The 22733-nt window shown below is 38.5% G+C and overlaps 1 protein-coding gene across 2 annotated transcripts in view; it reads left to right on the top strand.

The window, feature by feature from the left end:
- LOC122561158 (phospholysine phosphohistidine inorganic pyrophosphate phosphatase) overlaps positions 1-10772 on the top strand; it is a 194819-nt gene extending 184047 nt beyond the window's left edge. For both annotated transcript variants that reach the window (XM_043712654.1, XM_043712652.1), the window contains one exon: positions 10385-10772. In XM_043712654.1, the coding sequence (XP_043568589.1) occupies positions 10385-10478 (94 nt within the window). In that variant the 3' untranslated portion in view covers positions 10479-10772. The remainder of the gene's footprint in view (positions 1-10384) is intronic.
- Positions 10773-22733: the final 11961 nt, after the last annotated feature.

Here is a 22733-nt window from a genome sequence, read left to right as displayed (position 1 = left end):
TGTGGCCTGGATGATTCAGTGAAGAGTACACTGAAGGAAACAGTGATGAGAACGCATTCAATAAAACCCAGTAAGAACAGCAATCTCCCGTGGCTGTGACACAGCCTCCAGAGGAAGAAGAAGCAGGACATCCATAAAGGGACAGCTACTGGGAGACAGGGGACATCCTTTCCAAATGTGTCTCATGGCTCCTTCAAAAACCCTCAGATTGACACACAATTCTGCTAAGTGCTGGTCACATTTTGATGAGGCTGTAGTGCCGTGGCCTTACATTCTAGCCCAGACAATGGCATCATTATTGTGGCATTCTGCACCCTTCACATCCGGAGATGACAAAGGAAGTGGTGTCTTGGATTCAGACAAAATGGGAGATCAACAGCAAATTTCAGAAAAGGAAGATGAGGCTGATGACTAGGACGTTCTAAGAGAACATGACAGAACAATGCATCACGGAGCCTGAGACACACTTATAGCTATCTGCTTCCACACTTGAGACTCTGTTGGTAACCTGCCAAGTAACACCTGCTTAGCGCAAAGGTTATGTGGAACGTTGTTATTTTTGCAATCCTTGATCTTTTGTATTACAGAATAGATATCTCATTATCCATGTGATTGACTGGAAGTGAGTGATGACCTTTTAAAGTATCTACACATAACCTGACCTACATGACCATGGGGAGAAAGCAGCAATGAGACTGTGCACCAACACTGCACAGCACTAACATTAGGTAGTTGATACAGCATCCATCAGGATCTGACATCTGAGTGATGTGCAGTGAATGCCCTCCTGAGGAACCTTGATGGCAGCTGCCCAAGACTACTTGCATCCCTCAGCAAATAGTCCTGGACTTTGGAAAGACCCCATCTGTCAAGGTCAGTTCTTTGCATTCAAAGACCAACAAGTTGCGGACAGACCCAAGAGCGTCTTTCACCATGTTGATTGTGCTCCAGGCTAAACTGATGTTTGTGTCAGTGCGCGTCCTAAGAAACAGATCATAGAACACAAGGTCTTGCAGTCTTGCATCTCCTCCTCTTCCTATCACTCCCACCCCCCCCCGCCAATCGCTGTAGAAAACAGTTTAGGTGACTGCAGTGATGCAGACTTGGGGAATGGGCCAGACCTGCACTACATAAAACAATCAGAGTATCTCACACCTAATGACCAGGTTTTCACCCTCACTGGAGAGGGAGCAATGCTCCCGTAAACCCAGTTTATGAATCTCCTTGACAATAGGCTCCGCACAATTTTTTATGTGCTCCACAAACCCTCTGAGCCATATTCCCAGTGCCTTCAAGTAATCTGTTCTGATGGTGAAGGCCTCCCTCTTGCCTCAATTTACCTTGGCTCCTGAGGCCAGTTCAGTTTGGTTACAGACACTAATGAGTCTGTGCACTGACAGTGGATCTAAGGAGAAAACAATGACATCATCCATGTAGAGGGACTGGAACCTGCAGCAATCCAGGAGGATCCTCTTCATGAAGAATTCCAGCTGACCAGTATGCCTTCCTCCAGTTTCTTCACAGTCACCTTGACTGTGTTCTGGGCACCCTGGCATAGGCTCCTCTTGCTCTGTTGACTGGATACTGAATTGGTGTTAGGCTGAAGCCAGCATAAAGGTTCACCAATAACAACTCAGCTCAATCAGTAATCCTCCAACATCCAATCACAATCCAGCGATAATCTCAAAATCCTCTGATAACTCGCAGCTCGGAACTTACTCTTGATCTTAGCCAAGAGACCAAGATGTGTTTGATGGTGACATGTTGCTGTAAGACATCATGTTATGCATAAGTTCAGTTCCCCCACCAGCTGAGGTTATCATTGAAGGCCCCTTCTTCTTGACCTCATGGTTTATTTCAAAGTCCCAGTGCTGTTCAAAGGTCTGTTGGTCTGCAAATTCCGGTTTACATTAGTTAACAGGTGAAAAATCCACTTATTAACTCACTATCACCTGTGGTAGTTTAGATTAGATTCCCTACACTGTGGAAACAGGCCCTTCGGCCCAACCCTTCGAAGAGTAACCCACCCAGACCTATTTCCCCTTTGACTAATGCACCTGCACTATGGGCAATTTAGCATGGCCAATTCACCTGACTTTGAACTGTGGGAGGAAACCGGAGCACCCGGAGGAAAACCCACACAGACACGGGGAGAATGTGCAAACTCCACACAGACTGGAATCGAATCTGGGACCCTGGTGCTGTGAGGCAGCAGTGCTAACCACTGAGCCACCGTGCCGCCCCATTTATTAAATGTTTGCTACCAGAATTGAATGTAGAAAGTAGTCAGGCATGAAATGGCCCATAACAACATTAAATCTCCTTTATCCTGAAGTTGTTCATAAAATACTTTGCCCCATACACTGTGTAATATTAATGTTAACTGATTTTATATAAATGCAATGGTCCACATTGTCGGTGGTAGTCGAAGGTAAACTAATGAAAAGCAAATGTATCTATCCACTTTAAGTTTAATAATTCCACACATTTGAAGTGTCCTATGAAATATTTTCGCTTACTGCAGATTATATGATTCCTTGTCACAAAAAGTTCTGATCTTTTTGGCTTTGGCTTTGGCCACTAATGTTCAGACATTTTTGTCAAATGTCTGTTTTCATCCTTCAACACATGCAAATGCACTTCATAAATCCAGGAAGCTTAATCTTCAAACTGCAGGAATTTTGCTCATGGATTACAAATACACATCAAACCAAAAACATTTGTAAAATCCGATCTTCATTAACAGTGAAAGTAAGAAAATGTCAACTGACCTGAGTTACTCTGCAGTAGTCCCCTGTTTCCTATTCAGTTTCAGTTTTTAGTGTTGAACTTTTTCAACCGGTTGCTTTACAATGGCCTATTAGCCAAGTTTGATGAACTCTTGTTGTAATTTTGAGAAGTTAGTCTTATCCCAGTAATTTAGTATCTTTCAATTTATATGTCAGCTCATTTTAATTTGGCTTTGTAAGGATTAGCATTATTGTATGACTGATCTGTCTTTAAACAGTTCTGTCACTCCATGATTGAACACAGGCACAAATACCTTAGACTCCAGAACAAAGTTAGGCATTGTGCCATTCTCTAAATATACTGTAAGGAATGTGTCAGACAGGATGGAAAACACCATCATTGTATGTTGAAATTTATTCTTCACAACCACCTAGAACATTAAGTAAATCGAATAAAAGACAGATTGGATGGTTATACTTTAAAAGAATTGAAATTCTGTGGTGCAATGAATTGAAATGCAGTTGACATCTTTCACTGAATAAAAGCTGTTGGAAAGCTTATTTTGGCTTGTGACTAAAGCTGACGAAGCTGCACACTGCTGTGAATGTGTCTATGATCTCAGCTCTGTATGTGGTGTCCTCCTATTTCACTCGTATGTGACATTTCTTTGTACAAATGAGCTCTTTGTCTTCAGATTGCTGTTTTGTTCTGTCGCACTCAGGATTTAGAAGCCAGTAGGTGTGACTTAGCCTTGGGCAGACGGTAGCAGATTTGTCTCTGGTTTTAGCCATGGAAATTCCACATCAACCCCAAGCTCAGTCTTTCTTAGGATGACAAGATAAAGGAGTGTGCACTTGCTTGGCAGACTTTTCTCTGCACATTATATTAACATTCAGGATCCCAGTGAGCAAGCTTGTAATTCCACTGATGTCCGTTTTTTGCAGTTAAAGCAAATATTAGTGACTCATAGTGAGAGTTTTAAAAAAAATTGTCCTTTTAGCTCCAAGACCTGAATTCATATTGTTGAAATAAACAACTGAAAGTCGTCTTTCACAATTATTAGATCTCACCTTGGGGTGATTAGAACATGGCCTCTCCTCTAATTCCCAAGGGGTTTGTGTGCTACTTGTCTTCTCCGTGCCTTCATTTAACATTTTTAGCACAAAGCAGAAAGAAAGGAGCAGTCTGACTGATCAATCATGTCCAATACTTGAACTAGCTCCTCTCGTTTTTCCCCTCAACCTCCCTCACTAGAAATCAGTGGGTTTCTAAAAAACAATCAATGAAACCTGGCAAGTTGAGGCAAATTCTTTTTTTAAAAAGTCCATTTCCTTTTGGGATTGCCTATTTTCCACACAAGAGTAAATTCAGGGACTGTGGCCTGGCTATAGGAATCGAATACCATACCAAGTTACAGTTGCAAAAGTTTAATGTCACAGATGATGCCAAAAGTCAAGGTTGTTTTACTCTGTCCTATTTTCACTGCTCAAGACCAAATGTTAGGCAATTATTTGGTGTACAACCTGAGATATCCTTTTGTATGGTTACATTCTGCATAGCATTCAGCTGAACACAAAGGATATTCGCATACTTCCCTGAGACTTCAAATGTCATGCTACTAGGCTGCTGTTAGGCTTTTAACCATTCTTTTGTTCTGACCAACCGAAAATACATAATGCTTACAAGTGCCCAGATTGGAAAACCCTATTCCACAACAGTGAAGGTATTAATATTACCCACAGTATTTAAAGTTCAGGCCTGGTTCATGACCATTCTCAATTATCCATCTCTGGAATTGTGCTTTAAACATTTGAAGTATCTGTTTTTGATATCTCAAATTCTGGAATTCTATACTCTTAAACACGTGTATTGCCTGCTGCCAAAAGGATGTTCATAGCTATTTTGTTTCCTCAAAGCATTCTGTTCTGTACTTGGTGACATTTTCAATTTTTGGCAAGTTTATGGTTTGCTCCTCCATTATCCCCAATTCTTTACATATTCTGCAACGTGGACAAGCCAGACTTGGTTACATTTCTAGTTTTAGTTCCACTTTTTATGCATGTGATACCTTTCCTTGGATATATTTACAGTCCCACACTCTCAGTCCTTTGTAAAAGCTGATGAAAACTATTTCTTGAAAATCTCTATCATCCCTTTGCTCAAATGCAAGATGATCCATTGTTGTCTTTGAGTCCAGCTTTTTGTTTGTACTTATAAAAATCGCTTATTGTTTTCTTAATGTTTACTTGTCAACCATCTTTAATATTCTCTTTTAGTTTTCAGGATTTCTAATTTTCCTTTCCATTTGTATCTCTTAGAGTTTTTGTTAACTTCTGCTCCCTTCCCTATTATTGTATGCCTCTAGAACATATAGCTTGATTTTTGCATAACCATTTTTTATTAATCCATGGAAATTCTATGTTTTTATTCCATTACTTCCAGTCAAAATATTTCTCCCGGTGTGAAGTTGCAGTATTTGTGCAGTAGATATGAACTAATTCCACCACAGAAAGTTAAGTCAAATCATTTCAATTCTTATATGCCCTTTCAAGGATGTAACAAATATTGAGTGCTGCCAATCAACCTCTCTGGCACTGAACATGAGCTATTTCAAATGTGAACTCTTAATCCATCAGGTTTTAACTTTGTAGACTTTTTTTAAAAATCAAATATTACTTTTTAATTTTTTATTTCTTTCTGGCAATCCATCCAGTATTTCTTTCCCATCTCTTTATTTATCTTCTTGCGCACTTCATTCTCATTGTTAAGTTCACAACTCATCAAACTGGTTAAGAAGATGAACAATTGCTTATCCTGTTCACTCACATTCTAGATACCTGGTTTCCCTCTCAGCAACTTGCACATTATCAGCAAGTTTCCATTAAAAAATGTAAAATCCTTAACAAGCAAGGCCAAATCTAACCAAGAGCATATAAGCGATTAGATGCCTTAATAGTGGAAATTATCGAGTTTTCAGAAGATTTGTAGCTCAGGTTGAGGTTTTAGATATAGGTTTGCTTGCTGAGTTGAAAGGTTTATTCCCAGACATTTTGTTACCTTACTAGGTAACATCTTCAGTGGACCTCAGGTGAAGCTTCTGGAAATGTCTGGAAATGAACCTGTCAGCTCAGCGAGCAAACCTACATCTAAAAGTGGAAATTATGGTCAGTATATCATTTTTCCAGCCATTTGACCTGAACTCCATTACCTTCCATCAAATTTAATTATATGATAGTTCAAAACATTTAGGCTAGATTCCTTTCTATTTGTTACGTGAACCTAGACAATGGGTAGCCACATCTCAGTGTATTCCTATTTTCTGGTTAATTATTCAGAACTGCTGAACCCTTGTTTATCAAGTATGCAATGCACTGCATTATTTTAAGTAGCACTCTATAAAAATCACTTCAGACTTTTATTCTAGCCTACTTTGCTTAAAAGAAGAACCTGGAACAAGTGTGCTCTATACAGAATGAACAGGACTTACCTAAGCGGAGCTTGATCAATGTTCTCCCTGAATCTTGCCCAGTGTCATGGGGAAAATTTTAATGTAATATAAATTAAAGTTTTAATGGTATATTAAAATTTATAAGGGAGGAATGGACCAAACAAAATAAGCGATTCTTCTAAAATAAAATACAATAAGATTGCAAATGAAAATTATTGTAATGTAAGAATTGACAAAGTAGAAGGGTTAGGAATAAAAAGCTGGAGAAAACTCAACACGTGTGGAGATAGAAACAGACTAAACATTTCAAGTCTGTAGAATTCCTCTTCAGAACTCCAAATTTCCAACATTCACAATAATTTGTTCTTAATAGTAAGGTTAAACAGCTTGTTATTCCCAGTTATTATATTAGAAATGAAAGAGAATGGGTATGATAATGGTATTAATAAGGCCTTTTCTACAGTGCTGGGCAATAAAAAAAATACTGGGCAGATGGGATATAGATAGATTTAGAAACAGAGCGTGAAATTGTAACTTCTCAATGTGCGTTAGAAACTGTCAAGCAAACTTATAGTCAACTTAGAGAGATGGAAGAAGAAGGTAATAATACTGGATGATTTAACTTTCCCTGGATAAACTGGATAAAGATAATATATGTAGTCAAAATAAGAAATGGGAAGTCAGCAGCAGAGAATTAGTGTAAACAAGTCAATTTACATTGATGAATTTAGCAGTTTCAAAGGTTCAATATGTAGTGTCAGAAATGAGAAGTATTGTAGTAACGTAGGCAAGCTGTGCTGATGACAGGACGTGGATTTATATGTTTCAAAGATCAGTGTGTTCTTTGACAAACAGGAAAGAAAGTGGGACAACTATTTGATGCACAGAGAACAACTGGGAAATAGTGAAAACAGCTTGTGTGGTTCAATGTCAAATTGGAAATAATAACATCAAGTAAAAAAAATTAAGATATTAAGCCAGACACCAGTGGCATTCAATGAGATGACAAGTGATCTGACGCCAAAAATTGGCAGAAAAGTTAGCAAATGGCATGTTGGATCAGCATGAGGATTATTTAAATATTAAATGAAGATGTTCTGTGCAAATTGAGTAATTAATGTTTAGAATTTCTTAGCGAAGTAGAGACTAAATTTGAACCTAAACTTAAGTAGTGGTAGATGTAAAAATTAAAAATAGGAAAAGTAAGATTAGTTGAGAAATAGAAAAAATGTGTTTGTGGAGGTGGAAGAAGAAATTCAAGTTAAATGTAATATATAAAAAGATTGGCAAATGATTCTTGTTTGTTCCTCTATCATATAATATACTAAAACATTTTTTCATAAAATATGCACAGAAAGATTTGAGGGTGCATTCTCATCTGGCTGATTAAGGTACAATGGTGGAATTAAATGATTTTCCAAATGATGGAAATGAGAGCAGAGTGTAGAACAATTGTGAGAAATAACTCTCAAAGCTCTTCCAAACCATTACCATATTTTTACTTACAAGCCAGATGACTGTACCTTTCTGATTAGTTCTTCAGGCAAGAATTTCCATTTGTGCTTTTTATCAGTTCGAGCATCCTTACGTGCACTGTGTGTTATTACGGAATCTTGTAGTCAAATAGGCATGTCACCAGTTCCTTTTGTTGTTCTCCAAAAGCTATGCAGAATTTCCTAACAAAGTGTAGAATCTTAAGTACAAATTCTTAGGAAATACCATTTAGAGAATTAAGAAATAAGAAGCCCAGCATTACAGATCTTCAAAAGTACAAAATCATAGGTAATAAATTAGAAAAATAAAGAGATAATAGTCCTTCCATAATAATATAATAAAGAAAATAAGGAATTTTAAAAGAGGAGAATTCAAGACAGAGTCCACATAGTCCATTTCAAGGCTCTGGACCTGTGGGTCCAACCTCGCTGTTAGAATCTCTGGTCTGAACCAGCATGATGCCAAAAAAAACGCTGCATGGAATCACAGACTGATTAGTTAAATAGTCATATTAAGCTAGAGGACTAAAGAGTAATCAATGCACTAACCTTCCAGAAGTGAAAGTCATTATATATTTATTAGTTTATTTTTTATTTGTGCATAAAACTTTGAATTCATAATTTGAGATACAATTCATTTAGCATTATTTGATTTAGGAAAGAACAAGCAGCCTGCCATTGTTAAAGTCAAATTTCGCAAGTTTGAAAGTGACTGAATGTGTAGATAAAGGGAATGCAGGAATTTATTATGGATGTATTTCAGAAGGTATTTGATAATGTGTACCTTGGGAAATGTATTACAGAATTTCAAGTGAACAGGTTATGATAAAATATGGCATTGTGTAAGGAAAGTCAGTTGATGAATGGGAAATAGAAGATTAGGTTTAATAAAATCAAATAAGGCAAGTGTATCTTAACAGTGCAAGTGCTATAAGAATGGGTGTAGTAAGATACTGTTCAAAAAGGACTGTACTTCTATTTGCAGTAGTAAAGTGGTACATCCATCCTGTTGGCCAAGAAATTGCAAACAGAACTAATTGTGTGACTACTTAACAGGAAAGTGGTGTGGTGTTTATTCTTGGGACATGCAATGTCTATTCAGCTCTTCCAGTCTGCTGCTGACAGGTAAGCCATTCCAGGTTCTCAGCTGATATTTGGTAATGGTGAGTGCAGATGGTTCTGCTTGTAAGACTGTTAAGCTGAGATTGAACTCTTTGAGGAAGTATAAAGGGAGTTTACTTTTCACTGAGATAGCATCAGTTTCTGGTTTCCTTTACCATCTGGTTAGTTTTATTGAAACTGTCACGTACTGCCATTTTTTTCATTGTTGAACCAAACTGTCACTTTTATTCAATATGTTTGTACCATTTCAGTGTGCTGTTCAGCAATATTCACAAAATTTTGCATATGTATTTTACTATATCACTCACAATGAATTACGATATAGAAAAGAATGTAAATTTTCCAATGTACCATTCAGCTAAAGGTCTACAGCAGATTGAATTCTGCTTCCAAGACTTCATTCCATGCAGGATAACTGTATTTCATGGCAATTTAAAAACCATCGTCAACAATTGTTCTGCTGAGTAATTAAGGCTAAATAGTTCATATGTTTGGTTTTTACAAAATTGAGATGAAACTTAATACATTTTAGCATCTCAGATGCAAGATAATCGATCATTTAGTCTCTTCTGAAACTCTGCATGGTATACAAACAGTGATGTGGAGGGGCCAAAAGTGTGTAAATACATTTCAATTATTGGTGCAAAATATGAATTTATAGAGGATGGCAGTTATTAGCAGTGCCACTTACACAAGATCATAGCTTTTACCAAAGGCTGAAACTTCCTCTCTCACTTTTTGGCCCTCCCCATCACAGCACACCATGCAATTCCCCTTTTTTCTGTCATTTCAAACCATGTAAGGAGAATGGCAACATTTTTTTTAGAACAGGCAAGTTACAAAGGGATGTTAAATCAGTATTTCACTTACCTTTTTGTTGCAACAGTTGCTTCCATTAGCAAGAACCTGCCCTCTTGTTCAATTTAAAGACTCATTTTGTTTGTGTTCTTTCATTTCCTTCACCCTCAGCTTCACCTTTATATGTCCCAACATTAAACAGCTTGCTCAGGCTAAATGAGCCGGCAGACAGGTTGTTCCACACTTCTGCATATGTTGAGAGTACATCGCTATCACAGTATCTTTTGTATTTTTCTGTGTTACAGATGGTGGTTGTTAGCAGTGTGCATTTAAAGGCACCATAGTGTTGATCTGTGCTTGTGATTTTGTCACATTATTGAGTTCCCAGTTTCTTCCAGTTACTGTAGAAAATGGTTGTTGTAGAAACAGGTACTTCCTATACTGGGGAAAAGAAAAGGGAACAATTCAAAGAGCCGTCTTACAGCACCTTTTGCAGGCTTCTGGTTTTGGATATGAACTATATTGATCTAGTCCAGGAGAAAGATCTTGCACCAAAGTCTAGTTACAGTAATATTTCATTTGAAGATAGAGTTAATTTTTGCGTGTACACGTAAAAAGAACTAATGATATCTGGTGTAGAACTGACTCTTAAAAATTAACTTTATATCATGCTTCAATGTAATCCACATTGTGAACAAATAAAGCCCATTTTAGATGCTGAATATCATGTATAATTAATCACATAATGGACACTGTGTCTAGTAAATGTATTACTTTTCCGTGACTTTTACAGACCCTGTGACGAACAGCACCCAACAGTGAAGGCAGATGGGTATGTGGACAATTTGGCACAAGCAGTCAAAATCCTTCTTGAACATTTACACTAGCAACTCGAACACTGGTATCCAAGAAACATCTGACAATGAACAAAGAATGTGAAGTCATTAAAAATTTACAAATTCATTGCCCTTTGGCTGTTCAGAGGTGGGGGGGTTACAGGCCCTTACAGAATTAGCATTGTTGTGCGTTTGGTAATTGTTTCAAAACAGTAAATATCAGATTAAAGAATTTATGAAGCTGTTTTATAACTGCCTAAATGATGTACTTATATAGATTCTCATAAACCTATGTTATGTATGAATCATACTGCAAAATCTTTACTAAACAAGTGTTTTAATAAACCGAATATTGCTGTTTGCCATCAGACCAAAGAGTAAAATGTAATGAAAAGCATACATTTCATTTTTTAAGATCTCTGTTACACTGCAACTGAGTTTGACTTGTATCCAGCTAGGTGGAAGAACTGTGCTGCCTCTTTAAAGATTCAGATGTGATGGGAAAATAAGCTCCAACTCTGGTTTCGAATCTAACAACCAGAGAACATGCAATCCTAAATCATGAAAGCAAATTTGTCATTCAAAGGAAGCCCATGTTAAATGGCTAGAATAAGTGGTATTAGTGCAACTTGTAGTGCTTATTGAATTGCATATATATATAGTTAGCTTAAAATAGGAAATAAAACTATAAATTAGATATCATATGCAGTGTGAACTTTGCTGAACTGGAACTGATAACCTTCAGGGTAGTTTTGGTCATTTTAAAATTAACATTCAAAATTTATTGTTTGAATATCAATAGAAGGTTAATCCGTTTATTAGGGAGGGTAGTTGGTGGACTGCTACTGAGAGAATTTTAATTATTTTGCCTTGTAGGTGAGGCAGCATGCAGTCCCACAGCTAATTCTAATATTCTTATTATATGTGGGCTCTACTAAAATGTTTCCCTGTATTCACAGCTATTTGCATTTCCCTTAAAAACACCTAATGACCAAAAAAACCCCATTTAAACATATCTAAGGTTGAGAGGCTTGGATTAACATTATTTTTCTATTGAATATTCACTCCAGATACCATATGCATTTTCACCATTCACTTTGGATCTCGAGCAATACCTAGCCGAGCCAAAGGTCTCAAGAAAGTCTAATAGAGGACAAAATCATACAGCCATCAAAAGGCACTTAAAGCATATGAACAATGTGTGGGTATTTATATACCTTACAGTAATGATTTGCTGAGTGTAATGCTCATTAACTGCATGGATGTCTATGCCTGGAGTAGAAATTTCAGTATTTTCTGTTGAAATATGCATATATGCATTGGATTTACATAGTATTTTTGGCAAGAAATAATGTATTTAGAACAAAACCAAGCATAATGCTTAAAGAAACTATTTTTATACATTCAAAACCATACACTTATTAAAGATGTCTCTGAACTAGTACAAATGGTGAAAAATGATCCAAGAGCTACAATAACTTTTGACTGACTTTTGCTGCATAACACGGAGAAAGTGAGGACTGCAGATGCTGGAGATCAGAGCTGAAAAATGTGTTGCTGGAAAAGCGCAGCAGGTCAAACATCATTGGATATAGAAGTATTTTTCTTTCATTATTTCAGGGTGGGGCATGTTATGCACCTAAAAAAGGGCTTATGCCCAAAACGTCGATTCTCCTCCTTGGATGCTGCCTGACCTGCTGCGCTTTTCCAGCAACACATTTTGCTGCATAACATGCCCCACCCTGAAATAATGAAAGAAAAATACTTCTATATTCAATGATGTTTGTACCTGTTGTGTAGTCTTTTTAAAGTTACAATTTTGACAAATGAATGCTCTTTTGAGCTCTATTATTTAACTTCATTGGCTCCTTATAAGATTTAAATGCAAATTTGCTGTAAATAAAATGCACAAAACCCAATCAGTTTTACCCATTTGGGGCACTGTTTGAAGATTTACTTCGGAAGGACACAAATCTCTGTTTCAGTATTTAGTTAAACATAGAAGGTAGAGGTAATATCTAAAACCATCATAACGCACACTTAGAAGTGTTGTCCTATTACTATTTTGGTAACACCATTTTCCGTAGATTGTACAGCATCGTCCCAACACTTAAGCTATTCAAACAAGACCACTTCCAAGAAGGTGGTTATGCAGAGTGGGTGGAAATTAGGAACTGAAGCCTGCTGATGTCTAGAAATGATTTTCATAACCCATAACCCATTATGTATAGCAAATTACTGGAGAATAGTTAATAATTTCAGTTAGATCAATGAGCTAATGCCTGCAATAATTCTTAACATATAACAGATTGGATGGAATATGTAGGTGTAGGTTAGCTCAGTTGATTAAGATCTAAATGATTAGTGTACAGTTCAGAATAATGCCAATAGTGTGGGTTCCTGCTAAGGTAGACTTGGGAGCTGCCTCTTTGCCCTGGCCACAGAGTGGAAGGCAATTGCAAATTGCCATTGGCAAAAACTGCCTAAAAATCGCTCTGGGGGAAACATGTGCAGACAATGAACCAATGACGTGTCTTCAGGTACAGTGGAATGGAGATGTACTATATAGGATTTATACAGTTTGGACACATCTTGCAGACTGATATTAAGGCTAAAATTCGATTAGCCTTTGTAATAACTGTTTGTACATCTCTGCTACCTTTTAGTGATTTTTGAACTTGGATTCATAAATCTCTGTGCTGCTTCAGAATTCCTGACTTCTCACCACTTCAAAAATTGTCTGCCCTCTCTTCCTTAGGTTCAATGTCGATGACCTTACACATTGAACTCTATATACCATAGTTTTCTCCACTCAATCTAGCAATGTACTTATTTACATTCGTGACATTGACACTAATGTGCCAATATTTCAGTTTTGTCAGCATATGGGTATATGACTCTACTCCTTCAGTGAAGTGCAGTGAAAAATTGAGTACAGATCCCTAGGTGAAGCACCACTAATGACACCCAGCCAAGTAGAGTAAATGCTTGGTGTCTGTCTCCTTCCTCCAAACCAATTCACCACTTATATCTGAAGATTGATTTCAATTCCATGGAACCTTTTCAAACATTGTTGGTAGACAGTGCCTACATAGTGAACACCTCAAAATAAATTGAAAGGATAAATGGCCATAATGTAACTATTGCAAGCCCATGATGGTAAGTTCATATTCAAATGCTCAGTCACTCTGTTCCTAATGACATATGGTTCTGTTCGCTGAGCTGGGAATTTGTGTTGCAGACGTTTTGTCCCCTGTCTAGATGACATCCTCAGTGCTTGGGAGCTTCCTGTGAAGCCTCAGGAGGCTCCCAAGCACTGAGGATGTCACCTAGACAGGGGACGAAACGTCTGCAACACAAATTCCCAGCTCGGCGAACAGAACCACAACAACGAGCACCCGAGCTACAAATCTTCTCACAAACTTAATGACATATTGTCAGAAATGACAAACAATAAGCTTCTCTACTCTACTCTACAATAGGGGTTAATCTAAAAGAGCCATATTCAAGGGAGGTAATGACTTAATGATATTATTGCTGGACTGTTAATTCGGAGGCCCAAATAATATTCTGGAGACCTGGGGTCAAATCCTGCCATGGCAGATGATAAAATTTGAATTCTATTAAAACAAATTTGATATTAAGAGTCTAATGATGACCATTGTCGATTGTTATAAAAAAGAAGCTGGTTCACTAATATCCTTTAGGGAAGGAAACTACCTGATCTGGCTTACATGTGACTCCAGACCCACAGCAATGTGGTTGGTTCTCAACTCTAAATGCTGGCCTGGCTAGTGACACCCTCATTCCATGAATGAATGTGAAATAAAACATGTTTTCCCAGTTTAGCTCACCCATCATTTTTAAATAACAGGGTGAGATTGCAAAATTTCCGTTAACAGAGAGTTAATTGTAAAGATTAGCAACCCATCTGGTCTGCAATCATTTCACTTCAAAATTATTTCTCCATTATTTTCGAGGAGGGAAGACCAGTACAGCCTTCCCTGGTGGTGCCTCTCTGCAAACACATCCTCATCGACAATTCCCCAATCAGCAGTCTGGGGACAAGAACCCTGCTTGAAAATATAACCAAAAGATTTAGAGTCTCCTTAGTCCGGGGGACTGACTCTGAGCTGGCCGGCCACAGCCAGTGTACTGTGTAATTTTTAAAAAACCCTGCTTGACGAGTAACAGTTGTTCAGCTGGATCTAACTGGTTAAGAATCATCGTTCAGAGATGTGCCTCAGTCGCCAATGGGGTAGGGTTCAGCGGCTGCTGGACCACTGCGAACATGTATAAACTCTGGGGCATATTAACTGCTGTGTGGCTTCTCAGTGCATGTAGCTTCTCAGTGCATTTCCGCCATCGCAGAACACTGCTACAGTCTTCTTGGTCTCGAAACTGGGAAAATAGTTTCAGGATGATGAGATTTATTGGCACCTCTAATAAGTTCATAAATATGCGAAATTGTTTTTTTTAGAGTGGAATTTAACCCAATCATCCCCATTCATGTGAGGTACTGATGAACTTGTTATATCTTTTGTTCTAAAATATCTTATAAAAGGATTTAATGACAGCTTTCTATCAGCCATTGGAATGTTAGAGAATGATTTTTTTTTGTTTCTCTTATTTTCTTTGCCTCTGTTCCTCTTTTTCAATTTTTTTGTCTCAAACTGGGATCTGTTTTACTATTTTCATTTTCAACATCTGGCTATGGGGCAAGGCAGTATGTAGGGGGAGACAAGATGACTCACAACAGCTGCCAATCCAGAAGCACAGCAAAACATGTCCTCTTCATTTAGCGCCTTTTACATTCTGCAGTGTTTTCCATTTAGCACTGGCGGGATATCGCTCTGGAAGACAATCTGCTAAACTCAGACAGGAACTCCAACTTGAACAGCTACCTGTGCTGGTAAAGATTGAGTCTGCAGGGATCTGAAAATCAGCGGCGCTTGATGGAATAATTTAAAATCCACCCAACACCAGGTTACAGTCCAACTGGTTTATTCGGAAGCACTAGCTTTCCCTCATCAGGGGCAGTGCTCTGAAAGCTAGCGCTTCCAAATAAGCCTGTTGGACTATATATAACCTGGTGTTTTGTGATTTTCAACTTTGTCCACCCCAGTCCAACACCGACACCTCCAAGTCATTTAAAAACAAATATCAGCCATAGAGCATGACCACACGATGTTATGAGTGTCCGACCTGATTTCTAGTGGTCACATCTGATACCCAACACCAGAACAGATCCAGATTCAAACTGATGCCCCAGACTTCTAAAACCATTATCTTTTGGGAAATAAATCTACCCACTGGTGTGCACGTTCTGTTTCAACAATTACTTTTTGTAGGTTAATGTTCCAGTCAGTTGTGTAAAGCTGGCTGATCACTGCAATTCTTCCATTTACACAACAATATCGATGTTTTATAAATAAGAGATGAAATATTAATTGTAAGATTGATGGAGCTTAATTTCAATCTTAAAACAATGTGAAGAATCTACAGTTCTGTGGAAGGGTCACTCGACCCGAAACGTTCACTCTGATTTCTCTCCAGAGATGCTGCCAGACCTGCTGCGCTTTTCCAGCAATTTCTCTGTGTGTTGATGAATTTATGGGCTTAACTCAGAAACAAATCTGCCTCTCACCATCCAAAAACTATTTTTTCTTCTCTTTGTCTGTTTGAAACTGTGTCACAGCACAAGACCACTCTTTGTGACTGAGAAACAAATAGAGGTAGCAGTTGCTACTTAATGTGCAGTTGACAAATTGCGCTCAAAATACCCTGGAAATTCAGCTGGTTAAGTTACAGTTCAAATTTCTCTTAATACTCATTGGTACAACCACAAATGTACTGTCTTCAATAGCCGAGAATGGTCAAACAGAATAATAGAAGGCAATCCTTTTTATTCTTTATGTATAATGATGTATTTTGATGGCTTGAGAGATCACCTCATGCAGTTTTATTAATATAGATTGATTTATTCAAAAATGTAAGTAGTTTCATTCTTGTGCATTAGTAAGTTCATTATTAGATTAAATATTTCATTTCTTTTGTTAAATGGATTTACCTAAGAAGTCGAACCCAATTGGAAGGCCCATCCCAAATCGGGAAAAATTGATGGGAAATGAGTGTTTCGAACTGGGACAGTTCTGTTTGGGGCCTGATTTGGGCAAATTGAATATTGAACCAGCATAAAACATCATGGGAAACACAAACATTAAGTGGTTTTGGATATATCACTTATGTAGGAGAAAGTGAGGACTGCAGATGCTGGAGATCAGAGCTTTAAAATGTGTTGCTGGAAAAGCGGAGCAGGTCAGGCAGCATCAAAGGAAAAGGAGAATCAACGTTTCGGGCATAAGCCCTTCCTCAGGAATGAGGAGGGTGTGCCAGGCAGGTTAAGATAAAAGGTAGGGAGGAGAGACTTGGGGGAGGGGCGTTGGGAATACAATAGGTGGAAGGAGGTTAAGGTGAGGGAGATAGGCCAGAGAGGGGGTGGGGGCGGAGAGGTCAGGAAGAAGATTGCAGGTCAAGAAGGCAGTGCTGAGTCTGAGGGTTGGGACTGAGAAAATTTCCGCCACCTCCAAACTCATCCTTTGTCATTTCCGCCACCTCCAAACAGACCCCAACACCAAAGATATATTTCCCTCCCCACCCCTATCAACGTTCCGGAAAGACCGTTGGAGACAAGGTGTGGATCTGACTCCCTCGTCAGATCCACACCCCCCACCAACCCAAACTCCACTCCTGGCACCTTCCCCTGCAACCGCAAGAAATGCAAAACTTGCGCCCACACCTCCCCCCTCACTTCTCTCTAAGGCTCCAAGGGATTCTTCCATATCCGTCAGATATTCACCTGCATTTACTGCATCCGCTGCACCCAATGTGGCCTCCTACACATTGGGGAGACAGGCTGCCTACTTGTGGAACGTTTCAGAGAACACCTCTGGGACACCCGCACCAACCAACCCAACCGCCCCGTGGCTGAACATTTTAACGCCCCTCCCACTCCACCAAGGACATGCGGGTCCTTGGCCTCCACCATCGCCAGACCATGGCAACACGACGCCTGGAGGAAGAGTGCCTCATCTTCCGTCTAGGAACCCTCCAACAACAAGGGCTGAATGCAGATTTCTCCAGCTTTCTCATTTCCCCACCCCCCACCTTTTCTCAGTCCCAACCCTCAGACTCAGCACCACCTTCTTGACCTGCAATCTTCTTCCCGACCTCTCTGCCCTCATCCCCTCTCCGGCCTATCACCTTCACCTTAACCTCCTTCCACCTATCGTATTCCCAACGCCCCTCCCCCAAGTCCCTCCTCCCTACCTTTTATCTTAGCCTACTTGGCACACCCTCCTCATTCCTGAGGAAGGGCTTATGCCAGAAATGTCGATTCTCCTGTTCCTTTGATGCTGCCTGACCTGCTGCGCTTTTCCAGCAACACATTTTTAAGCTACGTCACTTATGTTTCAAATTCATGAGGTTGTGCTCTGGTTTAGCAGTTTCTGTCCCATTTGAACCAATAATCCTGATGTAAACGAGCGGAAACTCTGTGTTATAACAGAAGCCTATTTTCCTATGTAAGTGAGAGGTTGTGGGTTAGTTGTAACCACAGAACCACGTGTTGGGTTGGAAATATCAAGTGATTGCAATCTAAGCTGGGTACAGTAAGCAACTTCTATCTTTAGACAGCATCCAGTGTTAAAACGTCATCTGTTGTTTTCACAAATGAACAGCTGTTTGCTTTTCAGTTCTGCTCACAAGTTTTCTATACAGCTTTTCTTTTCTGCTGCTGAAGATCCTGATTCTGTGACTGGGGAGCATTGGCAAGCTGAGCAACTGCAAAAGGTATCGCACATCAACCTCTTTGTCCCGTCAAGATTCACCTACAAATGGAATCACTGCATACTATCGTGAACAGAAACTCTGACTAGTTCAACTTGGGGTGCTGAGGCCTGCAGCCACATGCTGGCTAAGATCAGCTAACTCAGCACAAACCTGGAGTCAAATATGTTATCCTTCTATTCCATGCACCTCAACCACTCATTGAGTGATCCCTATAAATAAGGATTTTTGAGGCATAGTTAGCAAAAAGATTACAAACCTCAGAAAGACTGAATTTTTTTTATGCATGCAGTATTTGACTGCTGGACTTTGGATAAAAATTCCAACTTTCCCTTTCCATTTTCCTCCAAAAATTGATCTAGATTACAGTGTATTTCCAGAAGAAGCAATACACAATGACATTTCATTAACGTATGGGGTTACACAATTGCGAAATGATTAACTGAGGTTAAAGAATGATCATGCATCAGGTAAGATTTTGTCCAATGAATTCATACAGAAAAGACTTAAAGCTGCAGAACTCTGAACCAGACACTAGAAACAAAAAAAGTTATGCCTACAATATATTCCAAAGTTATCTGTTTGTCTATTTTTTTGGACAATTGAGGGTGATACTGCAAACCAGTGTTTTCCTTTGGTTAACTGAAAAATGTGTAATACCATGTTCTCTATCTATGATAGATATCCATTTAATGATGGAAAAATCAAGGTTAAATCCTGCAGTTAGTATGAAATAAATATTTTGTCTCTAACTGCTTTCTTTGCATGGAAGGACAGAGGTTGCTCTCAAGTTAACTCTTAAGTAGCTGACTTAAAACCTTTCTTCTAATACTTTTAGCTTATATTAACAATTATTATGATGCTCAGAGATTGCAAACTTCTTTAATAGGATGAAATCCTATGACATCGAAAGAAAGAAAACCACTGGACAAGATTTCACTTTTAAGAATTTTTATTGTAACAAATGAATCAACATCAATCATTAAGTAACAGAAGAATATTTTGAATAAAGAGCTAAATGTAACTTTATATTGTCAATACAAGTCAACTTCTGCTATATCTCACTTCCCACTGACTTGTTTCAACCCTGAATCACTTTAATTAGCATGTGTTTCCATACAAAGTCTCCAAACATGGTTAACCGCAACAGGATGCAAATCTATGAACCCTCTTTCACTTGGGTCACAATAGTCTAAATGGCACATAATCCCTAAAGTCTTCCTTCTCTGATCCCTTTAAACAGTCTGGTGAACTCTAGCAACATTGAAATGGCAATAATGTGTCTTGTCCAATCATAGTTCCTTGCCTTTCCTGTTGTTAATTCTTTATCTTTTCCAATTATTTATCAGACACACAAACACAGTCTATGGCCAACTTTCAGACACCTCCTGCAACACAAGGATCCAGTCTGAACTACCATACAAAAGACTGTCCCATGATTAAAGAATCTTGCTTGTTACCTCCCTTACAAATTCTCAGTGTGCTCTCAACTGCCAAACAGAAACATAGATCCTCTCACTGTTAACTAACTTTGTATTTACCCATTGCTTCATGGTTGTTCATCCCCATGGCAATCTGAAGTAATAGAGCTGTTTCTTTCAAACTAATGATGTCATAATCAGGTAACTAATTAGCTCACACATCTCAGAAAGTGCCCCCATTGGTCTGAAACAGGATAATGCACATTGAGAAAAAGCAGACTTTTACCAAAGCACATCAATCATTGTCCAGTCTGCCTTACAGAAGTAATCTGACCTGTACTTAGCATCAGTGGTAATTTTAAAAATAAAAAATGATCAGGGATCTTTTTTGCTTCTTTTTAGCTAAATCTCAATATTTGTAAACGTGGCAGTTTAGGGTCATCAGTAGTCTCAAGGTGCTGTATCTCTGTGTGTTACTATATGCTGTACTGTTAAATGGCAAAATAGAAGTGCACTTATAATTCCCCACAGAGTTAGTTTATTGCTCACCTGGCCTGCTGGCCAAGTGCTGAATGGAGCCAAAACATTTCCTCCTGGTCACAGAGCAGAAACTGAAAGCTGGAAGAAGGTGCCCTGCTCATTCTCACACAAAATCAGACATAATTTCAGGGGAAGAGCAACCTGATCAGAGAGAAAAAGTAACTAAAATTATTGGGAATAATTTATGTGATTAGAAGGCATTTTTTTCTGTTTGTGTGCAACTGCTGCTATTAAGCTGACCCTTTGCAGGACCATAGGCCACTTGCTTAAATCAGAAACTGTGTCTTACTAACCCCAAATACCACTGTTATTTCAACAAATCAGAACTCAGAATAATTCACTTAGCTACATTTCTCATTGGCTTTTGTGACAACATTGATGAATTTCCAAACAAAAACAGTTGTGTCACTTATTCTATTATGTTACCCTCAAAGTAAATTTTTTTTTAGATTACTTACAGTGTGGAAACAGGTCCTTCGGCCCAACAAGTCCACACCGACCCTCCGAAGTGCAACCCAGACCCATACCCCTACATTTACCCTTTCACCTAACACTACGGGCAATTTAGCATGGCCAATTCACCTGACCTGCACATTTTTTGGACCGTGGGAGGAAACCGGAGCACCCGGAGAAACCCACGCAGACACGGGGAGAATGTGCAAACTCCACACAGACAGTCGACTGAGGCAGGAATTGAACCCGGGTCTCTGGCGCTGTGAGGCAGCAGTGCTAACCACTGTGTCACCGTGCTGCCCAAAACATTTGCCACAATGAAAAGCATATTTAGGAACTTTTAAAGTCAGCTTTAAACCATGTTAACATCACAGCCTTTTTCAGATGTTTTCAAGACTTGTTTGTGCATTAAAAAAACTGAAGGAAAGTAGAAAAAATTACAGCCCCAAAAAAGCAGAAAATTGAAAACAATTACTGAACCTGATATTCAGTTGCAAATTACTTTTAATAAATTTAGTTACCCCAAAATTCCAAAAAGTTATCAGTATATGTCAGTTCAAACTGATCTTAAAAAGGTCTGAAAAATATTCATGAAGAAATCATCAACTTAACCATACATTTGATATCAATACTTCCTCTTCATTTACATAGGGTACAGTGCTTCCAGCTGGGCTTCTGAATATTTTGGTCTACAAAGGCTCCTTCCATTCCTTCATCTCATAAATCACAATCTTCAACCTAACGGCTGACACTCCAGATTCAGAGATTTGGAATAGTGGCCACAATGTGCCATCATATAGATGTCCATTTCAGAAGCATAAATCTGTGGGGCCTGTTTTCATGGTCTTTATCCTCAGTGGTCATTAATCCACTGGGTGAAAAGCTGAGGAAGAAGAGAATAGGGACTAGTTACACAAGGTCTTTGTCCTCTTTATGCAGTTCTAGTCTTCCGCAGTATTCTGAGGCTGATTTGCCTGTCCAGAGTCAAGGCAGAGGCAAGGTGTGGCTTAGCATTAGGAAGGGAAGGTGACAAGGAGCACAGCCCCTGTCATTCCCACATGTTATTGTACTGCCAGTGTTCAAAATGTGCAAAGTTTTAACTTCCTTCTTCATATAACCAACAATGAACTTAGTATGTATACCGATGCATCCCGAATGAATGACCTTATTATTTATTTCAGGCAGCATTGAAAAAGGATGTATACAGAAGAATAAGATCAATCAAAAGGTTTTTTTTTTCCATTTTTTAAAACCTATCTCAGAAAGGCACTACACCTTTAAGACAGTGAAATCATGACATGTGATGTTCTAGCATAAAAAAGGTCTCCATCCTACTCCCTGTACACTTAAACAAGCAGCATCAGTTTAGACAGACAGCTAGGCAGCCAATTAATCAATGGGTTTATCAGCCTGACAACCACATATATAATGTAATCATACTCTAAGTAAGCATATAGCCCAGACTGTATATGTAAATGTATGCATATCTGTGTGTTCAGTTAGTTGTGGATAAACCTTCAGATACATGACTCAATAAGAACTCAACTCCTTGTGCTACATGGATTACATATTGAAAACTATACTTTCCACTTATTGTACTCAGTCAGCAGAGCGAGTAGAAAGGGAGGGAAGACAATAGGGGGAAGTTACTATTAGGTAGAGAAAGTGCAAATACAGATATAAAATAGATTTTGTTCCTAAAATGTCAGGTATTAGAGAAAATAAACAGTGAGGTCAGAGTAAATATTATTGACTGAAAGAGGAACCAAAACAGAATAATAAAAAGAGGAAGAAACTAATATTGAAACAATAGAAATGAAAGTAGAAACAATGAAAAGAAAATAATTAATAAGAAAGAAAATATCAAATTAGAAGGAAAATGAGGAATTGCTATAATTTGACTTTGGACTTTTTATAGCATATTGCAGGTAGTTTTGTTATATGTTCAATTTCTATCAATAGAATTTATCATTTTCAGCTCCCTTTGAACTTTATTTACAGAGCAGTAAATGCATCAAAATTTTAGGAACATGGATTTAGAAAT

Source organism: Chiloscyllium plagiosum, chromosome 22 (genome assembly GCF_004010195.1).
Source record: "Chiloscyllium plagiosum isolate BGI_BamShark_2017 chromosome 22, ASM401019v2, whole genome shotgun sequence".
Lineage (NCBI taxonomy): Eukaryota > Metazoa > Chordata > Chondrichthyes > Orectolobiformes > Hemiscylliidae > Chiloscyllium > Chiloscyllium plagiosum.
The sequence above is the reverse complement of the archived record's forward strand: the minus strand, read 5'-3'. Positions and strand labels throughout refer to the sequence as shown.